This window comes from Cheilinus undulatus, linkage group 8 (genome assembly GCF_018320785.1).
Source record: "Cheilinus undulatus linkage group 8, ASM1832078v1, whole genome shotgun sequence".
Lineage (NCBI taxonomy): Eukaryota > Metazoa > Chordata > Actinopteri > Labriformes > Labridae > Cheilinus > Cheilinus undulatus.
Genome location: NC_054872.1, coordinates 38611577 through 38634418, shown reverse-complemented (window position 1 = coordinate 38634418; position 22842 = coordinate 38611577). Strand labels below are relative to the sequence as shown.

General features: G+C 40.5%; 1 protein-coding gene across 2 annotated transcripts in view; it reads left to right on the top strand.

The window, feature by feature from the left end:
- The window catches only part of LOC121513594 (mannosyl-oligosaccharide 1,2-alpha-mannosidase IA), a 359205-nt gene that overhangs the window by 298954 nt on the left and 37409 nt on the right, over positions 1 to 22842 (top strand). For both annotated transcript variants that reach the window (XM_041793427.1, XM_041793428.1), the window contains exon 5: positions 21920 to 22014. In XM_041793427.1, the coding sequence (XP_041649361.1) occupies positions 21920 to 22014 (95 nt within the window). The remainder of the gene's footprint in view (positions 1 to 21919; positions 22015 to 22842) is intronic.

The window sequence follows — 22842 nt, the reverse complement described above, 5'->3', positions numbered from 1 at the left end:
GAAGTTGGTGTTGACGCAAGAGGATCCATTGTGATGCAAATAGATCTATATGAATATAACAACATATGCTTCATCTCCTCAGGGGGTGGTTTGATATAGGCTGCAGCATCTCACTTTTTTAAATCACAGGAAAGAGGCATGCCATCAGCCTCTGTAGTGCTGCTAAACATAGGCAGACTGGTGCCCGAGGCACGTCTATAGCTGAAGTCTTTCTAAAGAGTTGAAGTTGAATGTTGTGTGAATGAGATGCTTCTATTGAGTCAAACTCCTCTATTTTTCAACCTTTCATTGTGATCCTCTACTATTGCCTTCAGGGAATTTGTCACCTTACTCCAAGATAAGTTGCACAACAGCAGCCTTGCTCTGCTGGAGATACTCAATCAAGGACATTTGAGAATGCTTGACCTGAGGCCCTGCAGCAAAATGAAAGTCTGAAATCTCCGCTCTCACAAAACTACCTTGTCAACCATGCAGCTTGTTGGTTAAAGGTGAGGGATTTTTCTTAAAGAGATAAATTCAAGGCATCAGGGAATTAATATACGAGGTTCTCCTTGAAGAAAGTGTACCAAGCAAGCTTCAAGGCCAAACATGTTGTTTCTCTACTGTAGTCAAAACCAGACCTTTATATTCACACTCAACAGCCACTTCATTAGGTACACCTGTTTAACTGCTCCTAACCACAAATATCTAATCAGCCAAAAACACGGCAGCAATCATTGCATATTCAGCATATAGCTTTCAGTCAGGTGACTGGTGTGGATGCCTGGAGGGCAAAAAGAGCTTAGGATAGTGGCAGTAACCATTGATTTGGAGGCGTCTTACCGCTGTATCTCCTCAAAATGACATGTTTTTTTTTTGTTGTTGTTGTTTTGTTTTTGGTTTTTTTAGAGATATCAATTTAAGCTTTATGTTTTTCACACTTGACCCTTTTACAGCACCTAGGACATTTTAAATCACCAAAATCAGAAAAGTTCCAGCCAGGACTAAGCATGTTTTTTTTTAATGTTTACCTACAAGTTATTTGTGGATAATCTTTCCCCTTTAATACAGTGCAATGAAAAAAGATTAACCTCTTCCTGATTTCTTACTTTTTTTACATATTTGTCACATGTAAATGTCTCAGATCATCAAACAAAATGTAATTTTAGACAGATATCTCAAGTAAATACAAAATGCAGTTTTTAAAGAGGATTTCCTTTTGTTAGGGGAAAATAGCCAACCAAACTTGCCTGCCCTATGTCAAAGTTATTCCACCCTTATCAAATCATGATAAACTGTGATTATCAACATTTTTTCGAAAGCTGAGTTCAAATTTCACTTGCCACACCCAGGCCTGATTGTTGCCAGACCTGTTGTATCAAGAAACCACCTAAACAGAACCAGTCTGATAAGGTGAAGTTGGCTTACATATCTCAAAAAGCCACACATCATGCCGCAATGTGAAGATATTCAAGAAAAGATAAGACATCTTTCAGTTTGAAAGGTTACAAAGCTATTTCTAAGGTTTTGGGTCTCTAGTGAAACACTGTGGGAGCCATTATCCACAAATGGAGAAAACTTAAAAGAGGACTGAACCTTCCCAGGAGTGGCTGGCCAACCAAAAAAGACTCCAAGAGTGCACTGACGACTCATCCAGGAGGTTATAAAAGTACACTGAACAACATTTAATGTCCTGCAGGCCTCACTTGACTCAGTTTAGGTCAATGTTCATGATTCAACAATACAAAACAAAAGAAAGCGACTAGGGAGAAAATGGTATCCATGGGAGAGTTTCAAGGCCAAAACAATGCTTAAAAACACAAAGAGCATCTTGATGATTCCCAAGACTCATTGCAAGTTATCCTAAATGCTTTTTTGCTGTTGTTGCAACGTAGGGTGGCAGGGACTCTCTAAAGGAAGAGTGGATTTATCTGATTTTGCTCCTCTCTGTGTTTTGTTTCTCAGATGGCGTTCTGTAGAACTATGACCCTGGCTTGTCTCCTCATCAGTTAGTGTCTGGTTAAATAACTTTCTTTTATTCAGAGAGGTAATAAAACTGGGCAAAACACAATGGTGGCAACCAAGACTATGTCAACTTTGCTGTTCTTACCTAGCAGATGGTTTTAACCATGTTTACATGTCTACATACATTAGTTGCTGTCATGTAAGTTGCTGAATAGGTGCAGGTATACCTAATGAATTATTGGTGAGTGTATGTTTTGGATGAAGTCGCACACTCTGATATGTAGGAGTGCAGGTGAAATGTAAAGAACAATTTTTGATCAGAGAGATGGGGAAAATATTGCAGCGCATTGACTGGAGGTCAGAACTACATTTTTAATGGAGCTTGAGCTCATTAAAATAGCTCCCTTTTTCTTCTGAATTCAGGTTGCAATTGCCAGCATTAAAGCTATGTGACCCCTATGTGATCCTCCTTTCAGATACTCTCACATCAGCCCTAACTGCCAGTCTCTGACATTCCTGGCTTGTCTAAAGAGAGCTGGCAGAGCTTAATTTCCAAGTGCCAAAAAATAACCACCATCTCTGCATATCCAGATGAGCTCTGCAACACTGTAACACCCTTATTGTGACGCACGCTCCCTCAGATTTAGCTGTGTGTGAGAAACATGAAGCACACGCTGACAAAGGTACGCTATAATTGTATATATTTCCATCTCAAATAGCTCCCACTCAGGTGATGCCTTCGCTTTTCCACAGTATCCCCAGTTTTAATCAAGAAGTTTGACCTTGGATCAAAGCCTTTTTTACTTCCTAATTTAAAATATGACTTTACTGCTTTCTCATGAAATGTCTATCAGTGTAACAAGAGAGCTGCTAGTGCTTTCTGCACTCACCCCTTTTGAAGAAATTGTGAAATTGAGTTTTTGGAGTGTCTTATTCGTGTCAGTTTTTCCAGGAAAAGCAGGGAAATTTGGTGGGTCTGAATGGCGGTTATCTACTCAGTGCAGCCTGTGCTCGGTGTTAAGCTGAATTGCCTTTTCTTTGCAGACTCTATGGAGGCCTGGTGATTACGGAGGCTTTAATTTTTTTAAAAGGAGGATAGATTTCATAGAGTTTTGTCACTCAGGGCAGCAACTTCATTCCAGAGACTGACATGTGCTGCTCAGGCTGAAATGCATGACAGGAAGTTCTTTTATTTTAATCAGGCTGCAGAACCAAAAGCCAGGGTTTCATTCTGGAAATGTTATCTCTTATGGTGTGTTATATTGTGTCATAAAAGACTGTGTTGAAAATGCAGCTCTAACTGGCCTTTCTTGTCTCTTTGGTGCAGACTGTTGCTACAAAAACCAGAATGTTGCATGAGATGCAGCTCTGATCACAGACTTAAGAAAACTAACTCTTGTTGAAAAAAGTTGAAGAACAAATAGAGGACAACAATGAGGGGATAGAGGGGTTATGGCATCCAACTGAAATGTTAGGCCAGAATCAAACAGAGGTCCCTGTTTTTCTTTCTTGCATCTGAGGCAGGAGATATGCTTGCTGTTAACTAAGCAGGCATGGATGCATGATGGCTGACATGCACCCTCTCTGTGGGTTTGACTTGTTGGCTGCGCATATACTCAAAAATTCATGCAACATAGAAGCAAGATGCAGTACATAACTGCAGAAGAGCAAAAAACAAGACACAACTATACACATGGTGAAGGGAGTACTAGAAGCCAAAATGCACTACAAAGAGTTTAGAAATGAAAGATATAAATACTATTATATGGAAAAAAAATAAGTATTTGGACCCCTGGCCATGACATCAACAGGGACTGTAATGGTATTGTATTGAAAAACATATATGTGAATATGGAGTTGGACCCTTTTCCAGCTATAACAGCCTCCACGCTCTTGGAAAGCTTTAAGGCATCAATTTTGCACAAGAAGGCCTGGCTCGCAATCTCTGTTCCAGTTCACCCCAAAGGTGCTCTATGGTGTTGAGGTCAGGGCTCTGTGACAACAAGTCACCAAACTCATCAAACCATGTCTTCATAGTCCTTACTTTGTGCACTGGAGCACAGTCATTTTGGAAAAAGAAACAGCCTATCTCAAAATGTTGCCACCAAGTTGGAAGCATAGCATTGTTCAAAATGTTTTGTTATGCTGAGGCATTAAGATTGCCCTTCAGTTTAAATAGGTGGTCTGGCCCAAACTCTGAAAAACAGCCCCATACCGTTATCTCTTCTCCACCAAACTTCACAGTTGGGACAATACAGTCAGACTTGGTGATGTGAGGTTTACATGCAGCTGCTCAGCCATGGTAGCTCCTGAAGGACAGTTTTTGTGCTTACATTAATGCCAATGGAAATTCTGAGTGACAGTAACTTTATGCTTTGCAGCTGTTGATCCCTCTCTGTGATTTTACTTTGTCTTTTGCTTCTCAGCTGAGTTGCTGTTGTTCCTAAATGCTTCCACCTTCTAATATTATCACTTTCAGTTGACTGTGGGATATCCAGCAGGGATAGCTCTTCAGAACAACCCATTTTGTTTAAAATGTTTGCAATTGGACTGATATTGCGAAACACCATTTTGGTTGTTTATAGCATAATGTATCAATCAGGAGAGACTAAATAAGAGCTTAACAATCATTTATTTTACAAACATTAATGAAAGACTTGTACTTGAAGGGGTAGTGAAGCAAACAGCAGTAATAGGATACCCCCTATGGAGTCAAGACACTGGTGTTGGTGTTGATGAGGGGTGCAGGATCAGATGAGGAGTAGACTCTGAGATGCTTGACCAGGAAGACAGTGAAGTGGCTTGGAAGAGGAGACTGAGGTATTCAGGATGAGACGAGCAGAAAACCTATGAGGATCTGGACTAGATGCGAATGAACTGAATGGAGGTGGCTGGGGTGGAGGAGGAGGACTGCAGCGTCCACACTTAAACAACTGTGAAGAGAGAATGACGGATTTCACCCCAGCTGAAAAGTACTGGAAAATGCTTGAATTTTAAAATTGGAAAAAGTATTTGAATCATCTTTGTAGGATAACAAAATTTTATATTGTCTAGTAAACTAAACCTCCTCATTTCATTCTGCTACAGCAAACCACTGGCTGTATATTATCCTCTACATAAGTGACAGAGGATAAGAATGCATAAAGAGGACATAAACACATTCTCAAGCAAGCATCTGTCTGCCTCACTTCCTCTCCTCCTCTTGCATGCCATCACAGTGTCCTTATCCCTGACTGAGTCAAGTCTTTGATGAAGCAGGCGATCATCTTTGAAGCGCCGCTCTGCCATCAGCGGCTCTTTAAGAAGCCTCTCTTCTATCCCTCTCCCTCCTCTCTTTCTCTTTCTCAATCACTCCACCAACAACCGTCTCATATCTCCAACTGAACCGCATATACGCGTTAGGCCTCACAGATAACCCAAATCTGATCTTTCTCATCTTGCCTCGCCTCCTCTCATCCCTGTCAAAGAATCACACAGAAGCCGACCCCACCCTCCGTGCATTTTGAGGCTGTGACTGCTTTATCGTCTACTCTTCATCCTCACCCTCCCTTCACATTGTGTTCTTCAAATCTTATAACCACTCTCATGCAATCCTCTAAGATTTTGTTTATCTGCTTTGGAGAAGAGACTGCAGATATTTACTGTATGTTTGTTGTCTGATATTCAGAGGGTTCTGGGACAGGGAGGTGTGGACCTTTTGTTACAGTAGAAAAGAAAGATAATCCAGTAAAATCGAGCACACTTAAACTTGGCAGGCTTTTGCAAAGAAAATGTCAGTGATTCCTTATTATCTCTGATTTCCTCTACAAGCTGCTTGAGGAAGATTGTGCCTGTTGACATGGTTTTTTTCTTCACTGCCCATTACATCTGCATCTTGATTTTTGCTCTTGACAGGAGCATAAAAGAAGAAGGTGCTGTGAATGCTTCATTGAAAATTTGCAGACTGAAATAGCTCAAAGAATGGAAATGGGTTTTTTGGGAAATGTGTGTTTTGTTTTGCAATTAAATTTTCAGGTTATTCTGTTAATGGACTTTAAGGAGTGGATCCTGTTTATCTATGCCTGTACCTTTAAGACTACTTCCCAGTGTACATCTTAATTTTATTTTTTTAAGGGAGAACTACTAATGCACTCGCTGTTCATTTTTCTGGAGCTGTTACATTGGATTAAACTGCCACTTGTGCAGGAAATTTCCCATATTAATGTTGGTTCCCTTTTATTAATACAACAAGCAGTATGTTCCAGACAAGGCGGGCCATAAGAGGGAAAAAAGGGGCCCAGCAACATGGGGGCCATGGAGGTTAGCAAAGACATAGTTTGTCTTAGATCAAGGTTATGATAATGGAATTTTATTTTAAAACTAAATTTTCTTACCAAAGCTACAAAACACCAGTTGTATTTATTGTTGTCTCTTTTCTAACCCCATCTCCTCAAAATGGTAGCAGTGTGGACTTATATTAATGTTGATGTTGCAATCTTACTCACTTGCCTTGGTGGGCTCATTAAAATTAGGTATTAAAGAAAAGGAAAGAAAAAAAGCTGAAGGACTTTTAACCCCGATAATAACCTGTAAACCAGTGGCAGACTCAGGTTGTTTGAAGGACAGGGAGCCACCATCGTTAAAACATTTATAGTGAAATAGTTACAAATCCTGGTTAAGCTACTACACCTCTGAAGAAAAACAGACAAGGAACTTTGAACCACAAGTGAAGATGTCGGTGAAAAGGAACTTTAAACCAAGGAGCTGATGAACTTTACTGCATTTTCCCACTCTTAAACATGTGGTTTCATCCACTAAGAGGACACCCTGACCAATGGAAGACAACTCTGGAGGCATTTACAATGTATTGTCCATTTAAAACACAACTTAGACACTGTCAGATTTAGATGGCACTACAGAGGGCACCTTATCAAACTCCGTCCAATTTGAGGGCACTCAAGAGGGCATTTTGTCCACATAGAAGGCACTTAAGTGGCAATTTGTCACATTTTTTCCACACAGAGTGGACCAAATTAGGTACTTATGCAAATTTTGTCCACTTGTAGTGTGCCAAAAGGGGGCACTTTATGTTGCTCATCTACCATAGGGGCATACAAGAGGGCACTTTTGTGATAATTTTTCCAACATTAGGGCACCAAGGTAGGCAATCAGACCCCACCCCCACCACCCCTGCCCTCTCTTTTGAATCCTTCAGTTCTGTAAACATACTTTTTTAGTTAACTTAAAAGGCCAATCACAGTCAGAGCAAGGAGGCTAGTGTTAAGATGCTAGCCTTAATGGTACTGATCCAACAGGCATGCCTTGTCAGTATGAAATGACATTGAGGGAGGGTCCTGTGTTAACTGGGACTTTCAGGGGCCAAGCCAATTTTATGGACAGGCCTCTTAACCCTTGTCATCTATGCAACATTTGGATTGCCAATCTACAATAAAATCTATTAGATTGATTGAATTGACCATGTTTATATATCTTGTATAATTCATAGACCTTTTAATTGTGGGTACTCCACAGCACTTTCTTCTTGTGTCAGTGTAATTGCTCTCAGTTGCAGTTCACTGCTGCTGGTGGTTCAGTGAACTCCTTGACATTGCATTGGGAGTGATGAGCAGGAGGCTTGTGTCTGTTTATGCCACCATTTATTATCCGAACAAGAACAAAGTGAGTATCAGTCAGTCAAATGGTGGGCTTGTTTGGGAAGCTGACAGGCAGCACACTCAGGCATGACCCTCGTAAACTGACAAGTATTACAGCTTGTAATCAATATAAAAGAAATCAAGTGATATAAAAATATAGTCTTTATGTGTACCTTCACAGGAGCAGTGTAAGTACAGGTCAGTCATAGAATTGACTTGCTTTTGCAGCTCCTATGAATCACACAAGGTACTTCTGTCCAAGCTACTTCTTTAATGTCAAATACCACACTGTCCTCTCTGTAACAAAGTTTGTTTCTATCAACTCCTGAGCAGAACTTCCTGTGCAGAGAGGAAGTGCATAAACGTTGCATCTTCTTGAATATTTTGTTGCTGATTGTAAGTTTGACAGTTTATAAAACAGCATGAAAACTTTAATCCATCTCCCACACAGTCTTGCACTGTCTCAGCCATTTGCATGTTACTGACAGTCTCAGACATTTATTCCTCTCTTCAACTTTAACAAGATCCCTCAGACTCTCAGCAGTTTCTCTGGGAGTGCTGTCTGCAGACCGTGCCCACACAGGCCGCTACCTGTTAGCCCCTCTGTCTGCCTGAGTGGGCCGGAAGGTGTCCGTTGTCCTCCTACATCGGGCCCAGGAGACTCTGTCATGGCCCTTAATGAGAAGTGGACCTGACATCCCCTCTGAATGCTGCTCCACTCTCTCTCTCTGCATCCCATCAGCCATGACTTCTTCCTGCTCTCCTTCCACTGTAATGATGGTGGAGAGGTTGTTGCACGGGGCAAATTGTAGGCTGAATTATTGATGGGTCACTGGGTCTGTCTGTTCTCTTTCAGCAGTGAGGACTGATCTTGTATGACATCCATCAATGTGTAAACACATATGAGAGTGCTGCTGAGTGTCAGGAAATCTCTCTTATTTTTCTGGTGTAGTGTGGGCTGCATAGGGAGCAGATCAGGTCCGGAGTGCCAGTTTTATTTCTCAAGATGCAAAGACAATGGTGTCCGCTGATTTGTCCTGAGAAACAAAAGAAAGCTCCTTAAATCTGTCAGGGTTTCTAGGAATTTGCACTTACCTCTAATAACAGTAGAAAACAGGTAGACTTGAAGTCTCCTGCTGGATTCCCTGTCTGTTGACCACCTTTAAGAGCTGACTGTATGTATATTGTTATTAAAACTTACATATGACTTGACTTGTGTGCTTATCCAGTGTTAATAAAATTGGGCGTCCCGACTCCTGGGAGGTCCCCAAGGGACAGTGGAGTGTTGCAGAAACCTGGGGAAGAGGGGGAACTAGTACACTGATAAAAAAATATCCAGCCATATTCTGCATATTTTTTGCAAGGATCAAGCAAGATTAGTTTTGCACATGTACAAAACTTGTCTTTGTTTAAATCATTATATTTTTGTATGTAATAAGTGGAATTCCCAAGCAAAACCAACTTCATTTTCTTCTGTTAATTAGAAAAAGCAGTATTTGTTTCAAATACTTCTCACAGTACATTCGTATATCCTTGAAACAGGAATAATTCATTGGAACTTTTTCCTATATTTGTAAAAGATGCATCTCAAAGCACTTTTTCCCTTCACTTGATCTTACCACACAATTGAGGTTATTAAAGAAGGCTTAAAGGTCCAGATGTAAGAAGGAGACAGACAGTAAAACTCTTCAGCTTCAGTCATGGTGCAAAAGTGTTCAACATCACAAACAGCAATAATCCATCAAAAAAATAAGCAAAGCAATCTAAGCAGTAATCAGTGTACAACAGGCAACATATAAACTCACTTGAACAAATCTGAACACATCTAAAACATGTCTACCCAAGGGCATCATGGGAAAATTCTGCCTACATATTCCCAGATTTATTTTTCTCAGTGTTTATATCTCCTTAGACTGAATGACTTTTGAATTGTGTTTTTTATTACCTAGATCAATCTTTCAATTTCATTGATTTAATTTATTAATATATAACAACAAAATGCAGAAAAGTTTTCATTTAGTTAAGTATAAATGTTTTTATCTTTTTATAATGAAAAAAGACTTTAATAAAAAGATAATTGAACAAGAAATCAACTTAAAGTCATTGATAACAAGAATATTGATACTAATAAATAAAAGGAAAATTTCAGGCATTTGCCATCAAAATGTGCAGTGGATTTAAGAAATATAACTTGAAGGGCGTCCCAACCAGAGGTCAAAGTTCTGTGAGGGTCATTACCATGGAAAAACTTGGGAATATCTTGCTATTCATTGTAGTTCAGACAGGAAATTTGTGTTTTGAAGGAGTCATATGATACATAGAGGATTGTTAGTGTGCAGTATGTAGTATAAACTGCTGAAGTATGTTGGCAGAATGTTAGTTTGTGGTTTCAGAAACAGCCTGAGTGAGGTGTAGCTTCTTAGTGATGCTAGCCAGCTTGCTAAAAGTAATGTCTGCTAGGAACTGATTTTAGGCTAGCACCAGCTAGTGTGACTTAATTGCTCTTGCAAGTTTGTCTTTTTTGATAATTCAGAAGCTTCTGAGACATGACATAACATGTAGCTACCACCTAGTTAACATCATAAGCTCCAAATTGTGCCCTGTTTCTTATGAAATTTATGCTAGCTTGGAAGCTAAGAGATGTAAGTAGAAATGCTGTAGAAAAGCTGAGAAATGCTCCAGTCTCCTCTTTGATGTACACTTCTCTTTTTCAGTGTAAGACTAGCAAAATGTAAGCATTCATGTAAGATCTGCTAAATTTCAAAGACCTGTTAGCCTAAAATAGAAGACAATGCATTTTACCCAAAGTGTACTTGACATTAGTAAAAAAAATGACCTCAACACAGTGAATAACATCACATTAAACAGACAGTTTCTGGTAGAAACAGCACAGCCTGATTTTCAAAGTAAAACCAAAGTGTTGAGTGCCACTCAGCACTAATGTAGAAAGATTATATTGAAGTGAAACATGCCTCTAATGAGCAGTTATGTTTACAACAGTCAATCACCTACTTCTTTACAAGCATCCTTGCAGTAGGAAATATTTGTTTGCTCTCCTCTAGGCGTTTTTTACTCACACACACTTCACAGATATAATGGTGCATAGTAATTAGACTCTGGGAAACATTTCTGCCTTAAGCTCAGGCAGACTGTATATACACATAGTTATTGCATCACTGAATGGGGGGAAATAACATCAACTGTGCCTGCTGTATTATACAGTAGCAGCATTCAGCAAACTGTGAAATTATTTGTATAAGCTCAGTTTTGTGGGTCAGAGGGAGGGGTGAGGAGTGGGAGGGCGGCTCATGTTCTTGAGTGGGAAACATTTAACCTTATGAATATTGCTTAACAATATAGCTTTAATGTGAACTCATTTAGAGGCGTTCTTCTCCAGTGGGGGGGCTTTATTTAGGAGCAGCCACTTGTTTGTTTTTCCGATCTGGTCTTTTGTGAGTACTTCCACGTCACCGCTGTGTTGTTTTCTGAGAAGTCCTCATGTGTAATTTACCAGATCCTCTTTAGCATGTTGGCCTGCTCGCTCTCAGGCAATGCTACGCTGCATAAATTATGCAGAGTACTTTTTTCGACAGCGAGAGTGAGAGGCTGACGTGGGACTTTGTGTCAAGAGTTAGAAGTGTGTTGTACACATTTATGTCACTCTGCCTGCCTTTGACGGATGAGTGGTGGATGCATGTGTTTGGTACATCATTTTCAAATTGTGCAGTAAAATAGAGCCAAAAAAGTTGGAATTGGAAAGAAAATGCCAAAATGGATGGCATTAGAAATAGTTTTCTCTATCTTAAACATTATGTAACTTCTTCTCTCTACTTTTTTTGCCACTTTTGAGTATGTAATCTAAATTCTACACCTTAATTCTGCTCAGTGCAGCCCCAATCTGAAGCTGAATATTAAAATCTAGTTTGAAGAATGCTCAAAGGCAGCCTTGTCTATGGTGCTGAGATTCTGACTTGTTGAAGCACACTCGAGTGAAGGTGCTTCGACCCCAAGACTCTTGTGCTTCACAGTCAACCGGCACCAGCAGCTTGTGAAATGAAGAACGAAATCAATGTGCATGAAAAGGTCTCCTCCTGTCTCCTCCTGTCAGTCTCATCAGATGAGGCTGAAAGACTGGAAATATTTGGGAGGGTGAGTGAAGCCGAGACTTGTAATATTCCTTTCAATCAGTGATGAATGCACCCCAGTGTGAGAGGAACCTGTGCAGAATCACTTTCTTTTTGAATATTGCCTGAAATACATTGAAGGAAGAGGATAATGAGCAATGGCAGCCACTGCTTCTAAAGAATCAACTTTTTGTTTTCTGTCACCTAGCAGCGAGACAAAGTGTTTTATCACAGCCTTAGCAGCAGTGAACCTCATATATCTTTCAGCCAGCAGCAGCCCTCCTCCGATATGAAAGAGAGTGATCGTGGGTGTGGGCACAACTTTTTATTTAATTTTTTTTAAGGCCAACCATTAAAAAAAATACTTTTTAGGAATAACAAAGCACAAAAAGTCTAAAACACCCACACACAGCTGACTTTAGACACCCCACCACAGGTGTTGTGTTAGGAATGATGAAGCAATATGCTTTATAGGCAGAGTTTTGCAAGTAGTTTTGAGAGCAGTGGATTTTGCAAAGTAATTTCAATAAAACTAAATATAATCAAAATTAGGTTGTAAATAGTAAAGATGAAAAATAGTCCCTTTCTGAAAAACTCCAAGCCAAACAGGCAGAGATAAAGTAAGCCCATAAATATTGTATCAGTTTTATAAAACTTTACTAGTGGACAGAAAATATTATGAGGCAGTCAAAGTCCCTTGGATATTTAACCCTTTGTTTGATTTTGTAAGTCAATCATGGTCAAAATATTTTGTTTTTTTTTTTACAGGAAAAACTGACAAAAAAAACTCTTTAATGTAAAAGTGAAAACAGATTTCTACCAAATTCTGTAAATCAAGTAAATATGTATAATGTAAAATATATAAATATTTTCCCCTTCAAGTCAGCAAATGCACCTGTGGCTGCAATCACAGCGCTGAGACTGTAGGTCTTCAGGCATGGCCCTGCAATTTTACTCCATTCTTCTTTACAAAACTGCTCAAGCTCTGTCAGGTTGTACGGGGATCTGGCTTGAAAAGCCTTTTTTTTTAAGCCCAGCCACAAATTCTCTATTCTGTTGAGGTCTTTGCTTTGACACGGCCACTCCAGATCATTCACCTTGCTGTATGTAAAACATTAATTTTACCCTCTACCTTTACAAGCCCTGCAAGGCCGACTGCCGAGAAGCACCCCCATAGCATGATGCTGCCACCAGCATGCTTCACAGTGGGGATGGTATGTTTGTGGTGATGTGCAGTCAGTGTCTGCCAAACATACCGTCTTGTCTCATGGCCAAATAGCACCGTTTTGGTCTCATCAGACCAAAGAACTTTCTCCCACTTGACCATGGAGTCTTTCATATGCCTTGTGGTGAACTTTCGTCTAGATTTACCATTAGTTTTCTTCAGCGGTGGCTTTCTCTTCACCACCCTCTCATAAAGCTTTGACTGGTGAAGGACACGGGCAAAAGTTGTTGCATGTAGAGTCTCTTCCATCTCAGTTGCCACTCTCTATTTATCATTCCTGTGTGTTTCTGTGTCCTAGCCTCCAGATAATTGGCACTTGAGAGGCGGAACTCATGCTGGTTGCAAGCCCTGCATGATTACTGCATGCTGAAATGAAAATCACAGCATTACACAGCTGTTACACAGCCTCCATGCACCCAGTCTGAAACAGCTGTTTAGTTCTGTCTTTTGTTTTCTTTTTTGTCCTCCACAATAGAAAGCTTCTTTGGGTTTTTGATTGTTGGTTTGACCAAATAAGGCACCTGTAGAAGTCCCCTTGGGTTTTTGGCAGCTGATGGTTCCTTTTTCTTACATTTTATACAGTAAACATTGAATCTTGGACGTACTTGGCACATCTATCTGCTTAAAAAGAATGAAAACAATTCCAATGGAGTCATGACACAAAATTTTGTGATGCAAACAAAGTATTTTTTCTGCCATCAGCATCTATCTTTGGGTGTCAGAAGAGGCAGCTCTTTAAACAGGAGCTTCTTCCTCTGTGTGGACGGAGCTGATAGTCTCGCTGCCTTTCCAAGCTTTATAGATTAGTTTTTGATATAGTAAAAGCTTCTGCAGCATTCAGGACAAAGGGAGAAGTTGACAAGAAAAATAACTGTGTCCTGCATGTCGGATTGAGATAGTGAAGGAGGCAACGAGGTTAGTTTGCAGATCTATGTTCACACGCTGCCAAACAGGAATTATTTATTTGTGGTCTCGAGAAAAACTCCTTTTTGTGTCAGCGAGACAACATCTGAAGATTCTGAAAATGTCACCTGCTGAGTTTTTAGATTTGGTTGTTATTTTTGGAGCAGAGGAACCTGATGTGGCTTCAAATAAAGTTTTCTTACAGAGGTGACAGGTTGCATGGAAATAACCGGAGTTGTAACCAGACAACATAATGCATCCGCTCTGCTTTGGTGGACGGAGTCAAGGAAAGCCCCGACAGCTCTGTGAAGCTGAGATGGAATTCAAACTGTAGATGTGTTTTCCATTACACCTCTTCTTGCCTTGCTTTCCTCATTCTCAGCGGATCAGGATGTCTGCCTGCTCTGTTGCCAACACCTCAGTAATGTTAATAAAGAGGAGGTGATGGCAGCTGTGAAAGAGATGCGGCTTTGTTCTCTCATTAAAAGCCCACATTTTAATCAGACTGAGTGACGCTGTGAGTGAGGGATATGTGAGCGCTCTGCCGGCTGCTAAAACACATCAGTAAAAACTCACGCACATTGTCATTTTATTACCACATTTAGGAATTCAGCGTGTCTGTCACATGTCTAATCAGGCTTCATGAAGCGTCCAAAATGTGACGAAGAAAGAAAATAAAGTTGATAAAGTAACAGAATGGTTGTCAAGCTGAGAAAAATGATGAAGAGTCAAATGAAACTTATGTGTGATGAAGACACTTTGCTGTGATTCATCTTTGAGCATGAAACTGGTGATAATGTATGCTTAACTTCTTCTCTATAAAAAGACCAAAAATGTTATTAATGAGAGTTCATTAACTATTGGATGTGCTGCCAAATTCTGATTCATGCTTTTATGTGTGCCACAGAGCTCTATTGTTGTCACAGATCAGATAAAAATGTGTCAGTGAGCCATTTTCACTGAGTGGCGTGCTGCTTCATTATCACAACATTTCTACAGTAGTAAATGTCAATTAGGGCTGACTGAGGCTGGAATCAACTGGCATTGTGATTTATTTCTGTAATATATAATGGAATGGAATGAAACAGGAAAAAACTACACTATATGGACAAAAGTATTTGGCTGCCTGACCATTGCACAAACAGGGAGTGTAATGCCATTGTATCCAAAGACATGCACTTTAATATGGAGTTGGCTTTTTCCACTCTTTTTGAGTGTTTTTAGGGGAATTTGTGTCCATTTATTCTGTCACTGATGTTGGACGAGAAGGCCTGGCTCGCAACCTCCGTTCCAGTTCCTCCCAAAGGTGCTCAGTGGTGTTGAGGTCAGGGCTCGGTGAGGGCCTGTCAAGTTCTCCCATACCAAACTCATCAAACCATGTCTTTAAAGTCCTTGCTTTGTGAATAAGGCACAGTCATGTTGGAATAGAAAAGAGCCTTCCCCAAACTTTTGCCACAACGTTAGAAGCATAGCATTGTCCTAAAGCCTGTTACATACTCCACAAGAACAGGGAATTTCGTTCTCTCTCTCTTAGGGCTGCAAGAAAAAAGGGTTTTGGAGTTCTTGCAGCTTGTTCTTGACACATCACCTGGACAGAACTTTTTCTTGTGTGCAGTCCAACACCTATTCTGTGGTTAGTCAGAGTTTGAAGCGGGTGTGTTTTAATGTGGAAAGTGGAAATGTTGTCATTCCAGTTGGAGGGAGGACTTAGCCGAGCTAACTTTTTTCTAGTTCTTACCACCTCAAGAAAAAGAACGAATTTCTCTGTTCTTGTGGAGTATGTAGCAGGCTGAAATGTCTTGGTATGCTGAAGCAATAAGACTGCCCGTCACTGAAGATAAGGGGCCTAGCTCACACCCTGAAAAAAGCCCCATACCATTGTCCCTCTCCCACCAAACTTCACATTTAGCACATTGCAGTCAGACAGGAAGTGATCTTCCAGCATCCACCAAACCCTTACTCATCCATATGACTGTCAAACGGAGAAGCATGTTTTATTACTCCTCCATAGAGCACGTTTCCACTACTCCACAGTCCCATGTTGGTGTGCTTGACACCACTCCATCCAACACTTGGCATTAGACTTGGTGATGTGACGACTGCATAAAGCTGCTCGGCCATGGAAACCAGTTCATGAAGCTCCCATCCCACAGTTTTTGTGCTTACATTAATGCCAGTGGAAGCTCAAAACTCTTCAGCTATGAAATCAGCATAGCATGACCAATGTGTTGAAGACTAATGTTTCTATTTGGGCACCTTCTCCACTTAGCTAAACCTCTGCCCTCAAGAATATTTATGTTACAAGATATTGGTTTTACTATAGACTGTTGTGAAAGACCTTAAATTTATCTTGAACCAAATGAAGGGACACAGGTGCTGAGCTTCATTCAGAATAACCACTAGGCTACTGTTTTTAACTTTTAACATCCAACCTGTGTGTTTGTGGTGTGTTTAAGTCTGTTTTATAGAAACAGTCCTGCAGAGGGAAACGCATGTACATAAGGTTGCATTTATGGTGCTTGTAAGGTTTTATGAACCCAAAATATCAGTAAAATCATTACTCTCCAGCTCTAAAAAACGTATCCCAAGACACACTAAAAGCAAAGTGAACACCATTCAAAACTTATTTCACCATAAACTTTTGTATCCTCTGTTTTTCACTTCTTTGTGTGTAGATTAAAACCAAAAGAAAAGAGAGTAGACAGAGAACAGTTTTTCTTTTACCATCACTAGTTCCATTTTAAATGCTGCCCTGTTTCTGACGTCCGTCTTGTTTCTCTTCCTGGGTGTTGCAGACTGTTGCAACTAAATCTGACACAAAGGCATTGAAATCAAAAAATGTTGACACTCGTACTCGCAGTGGCTGGTGTGGCAGAGTGCACAGGACCATCTTCCTGTGTTCCCTGAAGTGGGACTGAGACGTTTTTACGGGTAAACAGAAGTGGCAGACCTCGAAATGTTGCTCAAAGTGTCTCTCTTCTGGCTGTTGACGATGTTTGCTGTGGGAGAGTCGACTGCACGCCTGATGCATGTCTTCAGCAGTTAAGAGCTGATAGAAAAGCCATTTGTGTCCGGTCTCCTGTCACCATCCTGCAGGGAACTTCAACTGAGAGGGGAAGAAAGCGACCTGTCGGCTGTCACATCGGATCTGCGTTGGACTTTGAAAGTCCCACCATTACTCCACCTCGTCAGATCATAAGAGAAGTAGAAGTAAAACACAACCGAGCTTGGAATCTGTTGATATCTTTGCATTATTAGAAGGATGGAGTGCAAACACACAGCGTGTAATTACAGAGGCACTTCAGTGATGAGGCTGACGTGAGGAAGAGGCTCTCAGTGTGTCAGTGAAGACAGATTCATGAACATAGCCCTTCATTTAGCCTGTGTGCTGCCTACAGTAAATCACAGAGCAGATGTCAGCCTGAGAGGTTTTACTCTAATTAATCAAGTCATTTATAAACATGTAGACAAGAATAAACTACTGCTGAATTATCAGCTGCAGTCCTATGTTTCTCCGTTACATGATGTGAATAGTTTTGTAGAAAAGCTGCATAATAAATGACAATTTCATGGTTTTTGCAATGCGAGAATTTGCAATACACAGCAAAAGTCTGAATCTAATAAATCAAACAGAATTTGTTTAATGCAAACAAGCAGCACTTCTTCATTTCATCATTTGGATAGAGACCTCATTATAAGAGCAAAGTGTCAGCCTCTGGTTTTGAAAAATGAAGCCAATGCTGAGGTACAAAAAAAACTGCAGTTCCCAGAGTGTCCACTTGAGGCTGGCTCCAAAAGCAAAGAGTTCCTCATTACAGCCCTTATGAATAAATGGCTGAAATAAACATGTTTGCTGGATGGTTCCAAATGTGGTTCGTTAGCTCATTAAATTAAAAATAAGATTTCCCAGGAGGGTCGCTGGGCTCAGCCTTAGAGACAGGGTGAGGGGCTCAGACAACAGGAGGGAGTTGGAGCAGAGCCGCTGCTCCTTTGCACCACTTTGCTGAAGTGGTTTGGGCATCTGACTGTCCCGTGGAGGTCCTGTGGGCAAGTCCAACTGACCCCAGGCCACACGCAAATCTTGCTGGAGGGATTCCATCTTGCCTGGGGGTGCCCTGGAATCCCCCAGAAGCGGCTAGAAAATGTTGCTGGGAAAAAGGACGTCTTGGTTGATTTGCTTAGCATGCTGCCACTGAGTCCCATATTAGGTCCTAGTCAGTGGTGAAAAAAAGCTGCTCTTAGATTTATTTTGAAGTCAGGATGGACATGATGCAAACAGGTAGTATTCAAAACATGAAGATAAGACTCAAAACAGTGTTATATAGATAATGCTTCACATATCATGTGTTCAAGTGTTGCATGATTGCAGGATCAAAAGTGTTTCTATATCTCTGTGATGAAGAGCAGCAAAGACCTGACAGCAGGTTTTGTAGTGTGGGTGTGTGTATTTACTTAAACTGTATGTCTGCTCTGAGCGTGTATGTGCCTGTGGGCCTCTAGTTTCTCCAGCAGCAGCGATGGTCTGAAAAAGCACCGCTGAACAGATCTGGGACCAGGAGGAGGGTCATTAGAGCTCCTTTAGATAAAACCAGGGGGCCATGGGACTGGAGAGAGAGAGAGAGAGAGTGCAGCACATGCACACCAACACATTATTCAGAGACGGCTCTGTATTATTCAAGTGACTCCTCTGATCCTGTCTGATCCTGCTATTTTTGAAAGGCAGAGTTCTGTGAAAATACACAGCTCTGGGAGCTCTAGGTAGGTTAATGTCAATAGAGCGTTTTTTGATGCTGCACAAATCTTCAGTAGGGGGCAGCAGTAGGTGTCTGAAGGGGCCTGTCTGGGAAAGAGACGGGTCGTCGGTTCAAGTCTAGATCAGACAGAGTGTAGCTAAGTTTTGATCCAAACCAAAGTGCACTTTAAGCAATGAGCAGAATCCCAAACTCCTCGATGATTCATCCTGTTATCCTCCCCCTCGCTCAGGCAACGCCATACATTTGTTGTTCTTCTTCTTCCTCTGTCTCTCTGTCTTTCTTGTACTTCATATTGTTCTGCTCTTTTCTCCTCTTTTTTTTGGCTGTTTGAAATCACCCACTAAGGAATCCTCATTTTGCAACAATGGTGGAGAGTTATTTTATGCTATAAAGTGAATGTATGGTGTCCTACAATGCATAAGGAAGAATGGATGATCACATAACCAATCTGTACATAAACCATCAAGAGGGAAAACTGTGAACGGAGAAGAGGGCAGTCATGACGTCTTTTCTGACGTCTGTTCAAACAGCGAGTGGTGTCCATCATGATTTCTTCTTCCTTTATTGTTCCCTGAGTGGGCAGTAGTGAATGAGTCTGGGATTTTAATAACAGCCATTGTTCTTCTTCTTTGTGCCTTTCTTAGTGTCTCATTATTGTACTTTGTCTCATTCTCCTTCTTCTTATCCTCCATTTATTCATCACTATTTCACTTTCCTTCTTTTTGCTTTTTTCACTCTTCTTTTCTACCTTCTGCAGTCCTGGTGAATAGGAAACCACATTTTGATCTTTACAGTTAAATGACCATCTATTGGCGTTGTTCTTGCACCCTTTCTTATCTTTAAATTGAGACGTGCTTAGCTGAACAAAATCTTTAAAAAAGTGCAACTCAGGATTTGAGTATCATTGATATTAAGATATGTTGAATGAAGTTGAATGCCTCTAGTTGTATAAAATCTGATATTAATTTTACAGTGCTGCTGTTTTTACACAGTTGAAGGAGTAATCTTTTCTGAAACTTGTTTTTCTCCCCTCTGGCTATTTGTTATTAATTATCCCATATGCTGTAGACACTGTTTTATTCATTTGAGTCCGTTGCAGACTTTTGGGGAGGCAGTAGATAAATTTCAAGTGGCATAAACAAAATGCACTTTGTAGTAAATCAAGAGGGATTCAGCAGCCACTATTTATTAAATTTGATCACAAAATATAAGGGCCTGTGTCCACAGTTGCTGTTTTCTCCACTCACAGTGCTCATTAAAAAAAAAAAAAAAAAAAAGCAATGCGGGGTGCAGGTAGCCTGTTGGTTAGGTTGTGCCCCAGGGTTCAAGTCTGACCCGCAGCTCCTTTCTCGCATGTTCTTCCGAATCTCTCATCCTGAATCTCTGTTTCCCACACTATCCACTGTCCTCTCAAAATAACATCTTCATATAAAACAATACAGTACAAAACCCACTGTTTTTGTTCATTAAGTGTTCCAAACACTAAAACACCTCCAGTGGGATGTGATTTCGTCACCTCGCACTCTGTTGAAAACAATTCACCTCTTCAAACAGTGTTGGGCTTGTCATTGTCATTACTCCCTTACCGACCAATCAAACTCAAGAGGGGGCAGGATTTTAGAATCAGCTTTATGAACAGAAATGCCAGAGGAAATACTGATCTGTCTCTTTTTTTGAAGGTTCAGTGTCGAGGTCTACGGATGCTGGAAATGTCAGAACAGGAGTGGTTAAATTGTCTTCACTGGAGTTATGTGACATTGTTGGTCCATTAGTGTTAAATTCCAGTGTCCCAGAGAGTGCCTTGATGTAAGCTCCGCCCACTTCCATTTCAAATGTCAGGGGATATGTTGGCAGAGTTTCCCCATCATTCCCTTGTGCAGAGTGTGTAGATGTTGCCTGTTGTACAAAGATCAACATTGGGATTCCTTTGCTCATGTTTCTGGTAGATTATTGTTTTTGGTGCTTTGGCACCATGAGTGAAGTTATCCACTGAGTTAGTGATGTCCCACCTGTAAAGCAGATGGCTAACATAAGGGAGGTGAGCTGTTCTTCATCAAAGGGCTCTGCATTGGTCTGTTAGCTTCATCCACACCAGAAGACACTCTACTATGCCACAAGTGTCCAACACAAGGCGGATATCTGGATCAGAAATGAAAAGGACATTGTAATGTGTCAATAATTGAAAATACAAATATTCCAAATTTGGATCCAAAGTTAAGGGAAATAACACAATAAAGTGTAAAAGGTACATTTTCATTTGTGTCAGTGTTCAATATGAACACTATGAGAAAGTTAAAATATCAAATTTAACACTATGAGAGTTGAATTAACACTGAGGATTATGCAGTGTAGGTTATGTAGTTTATCCATCGCTCTTAGGAGCATAACTGAGATTAGTGTCTCTTCACTGAGCTCTTATCCTTTCACTGAGGCACAGTTTTCAAATCCTGTAGATATTTGTGGGGCATGTTAGTCGATGTGTTTTTAGGAAAAGGGAGGCAATAACTTTTCAACCCAGACTAAAGCAGAATAAATTCTGTAAATATCAGTAGCGCCTGTAAGCACAGTCATTATTTTCCAGACTACAAAAAAAAAAACATTTTGGTTTTTGTCTCACTAGAATTAGTTGTCCCCGTTTCCTTTTCTTCGCCCTTAATATTTGTGCTGAGTCACAGCTCTGTATCTCCGCTTCGCTTTCCAACTATCTCTCTGCCTGCGCTTTGTCTGTGTCTAGACTCGGCTGTTCCTTTGTGTTTACCATGTCTGTCTCTTCTCAATCACTCCCTCTCGTCTCCAAAGCTTTCTTCTATGACTATCTGCTTTTCCTCTCGCCTCTGCTCTGCTACCCAAACCCCTTTTTTTAGTCTCTTTAGGCGCCTTATTGTTAGAATCTCAATGTCTCAACCCACTCTCCTCATCTTTTGTTGTCTTCAAACTGGCTTTTGGAGATTTTGTGACTGATAATGCATCCTCTGCCCTGGCCTTTAGAGACTGACCGATGGAGATTGGGGAGGAAATGCGGTTTTAAATGGACTGTTGTAGATTACATCTGTGAAATTGCTTTAATCCTGCTGGAGTTCTGTTGGAGCGGGCCTTATGTTTCATATAATTAGCTTTAGAGGGAGAGCTAAGGGAAATGTGCAGGCCTGTAATTTCTTGGCTTTGACAGTGATTTATTTTTAAGCTTGGATGAGTTGACAGGCACTTTTTCTCTTTGTAGATTATGTAGCTGTTGTGATGAATGTTAAAGATAAAGACAAAAGTAACAATAAAGCATGCAAGAAAGATAAAAGTGTGGTATTTGCCTATTTACAGAGTTTTTTCTTGTCCTTCCAGCTGTTCAAGGCTAAAGTGTTAGAGCTGGGAGAGAAGCTGCTGCCTGCCTTCAACACTCCGACAGGAATCCCCCGAGGAGTCATCAACCTGGGGAGGTGAGTCTCAGCACCAGCTTTAACCTCCAAGCGTCCTCTGGCGCTGATAAAAGACGGTATCAGGTTATCACGCTGGCTTGCATTAATCAGACCTCCAATGGTTTGTCTGTCTTCCCGACGAGAGGCAGGGGACGAGAGGAAAACTTGAGCCTGCCTGTAAATTTCAACAAAAACTGCATGGTTACATACAACTATAGTACTAAAACTTTATTTATTCACCATTAAAGTCACAAAATTGGCTTAAATGTAGATTTATTTAGATCCTTTGGGACTGCCTGGCATAATATGATAAATATTTGAATGTATGACAGCAGCATATAAGAACGGGGTACGTCCAAATCCATATTTAGAGAGCATAAATGAGCAGAAAGGATTCCCTGATAAAAGTAAATAAAAGCAAATCTAAAAGAGATGGATTTTAAACAAAGCCTGTCTCTCTTTATTGACACTGCAGGAGCTCAGCTTTACAATTAAGATATCATTTAGATAAGAATTAATCTGTGTATTCAAATGCTTTGCTAGATCACATTGAAAATATTTGCATGTTTTTAAATGAGCTGCGTTAATTTTCAATCTGTTCCGAACCATTACCATTCTGATCTCAGATCTGCATTAACATCATTATGTGAATGTCACGGTCACACATCACAACTTGAAGCCATTTTTAGCACATTTTTCATCATGAATCTGTCATGATATAGGTTTAACCTTTTAGTATGCAGGAGTGGGGATATCAGTGTAGATTTAACAAATGTATAATGCAACAGAGATGTGCTGATAACAGTGCTGCATCAATGACTGATTTAAATCATCACAGCTAACCTTTAA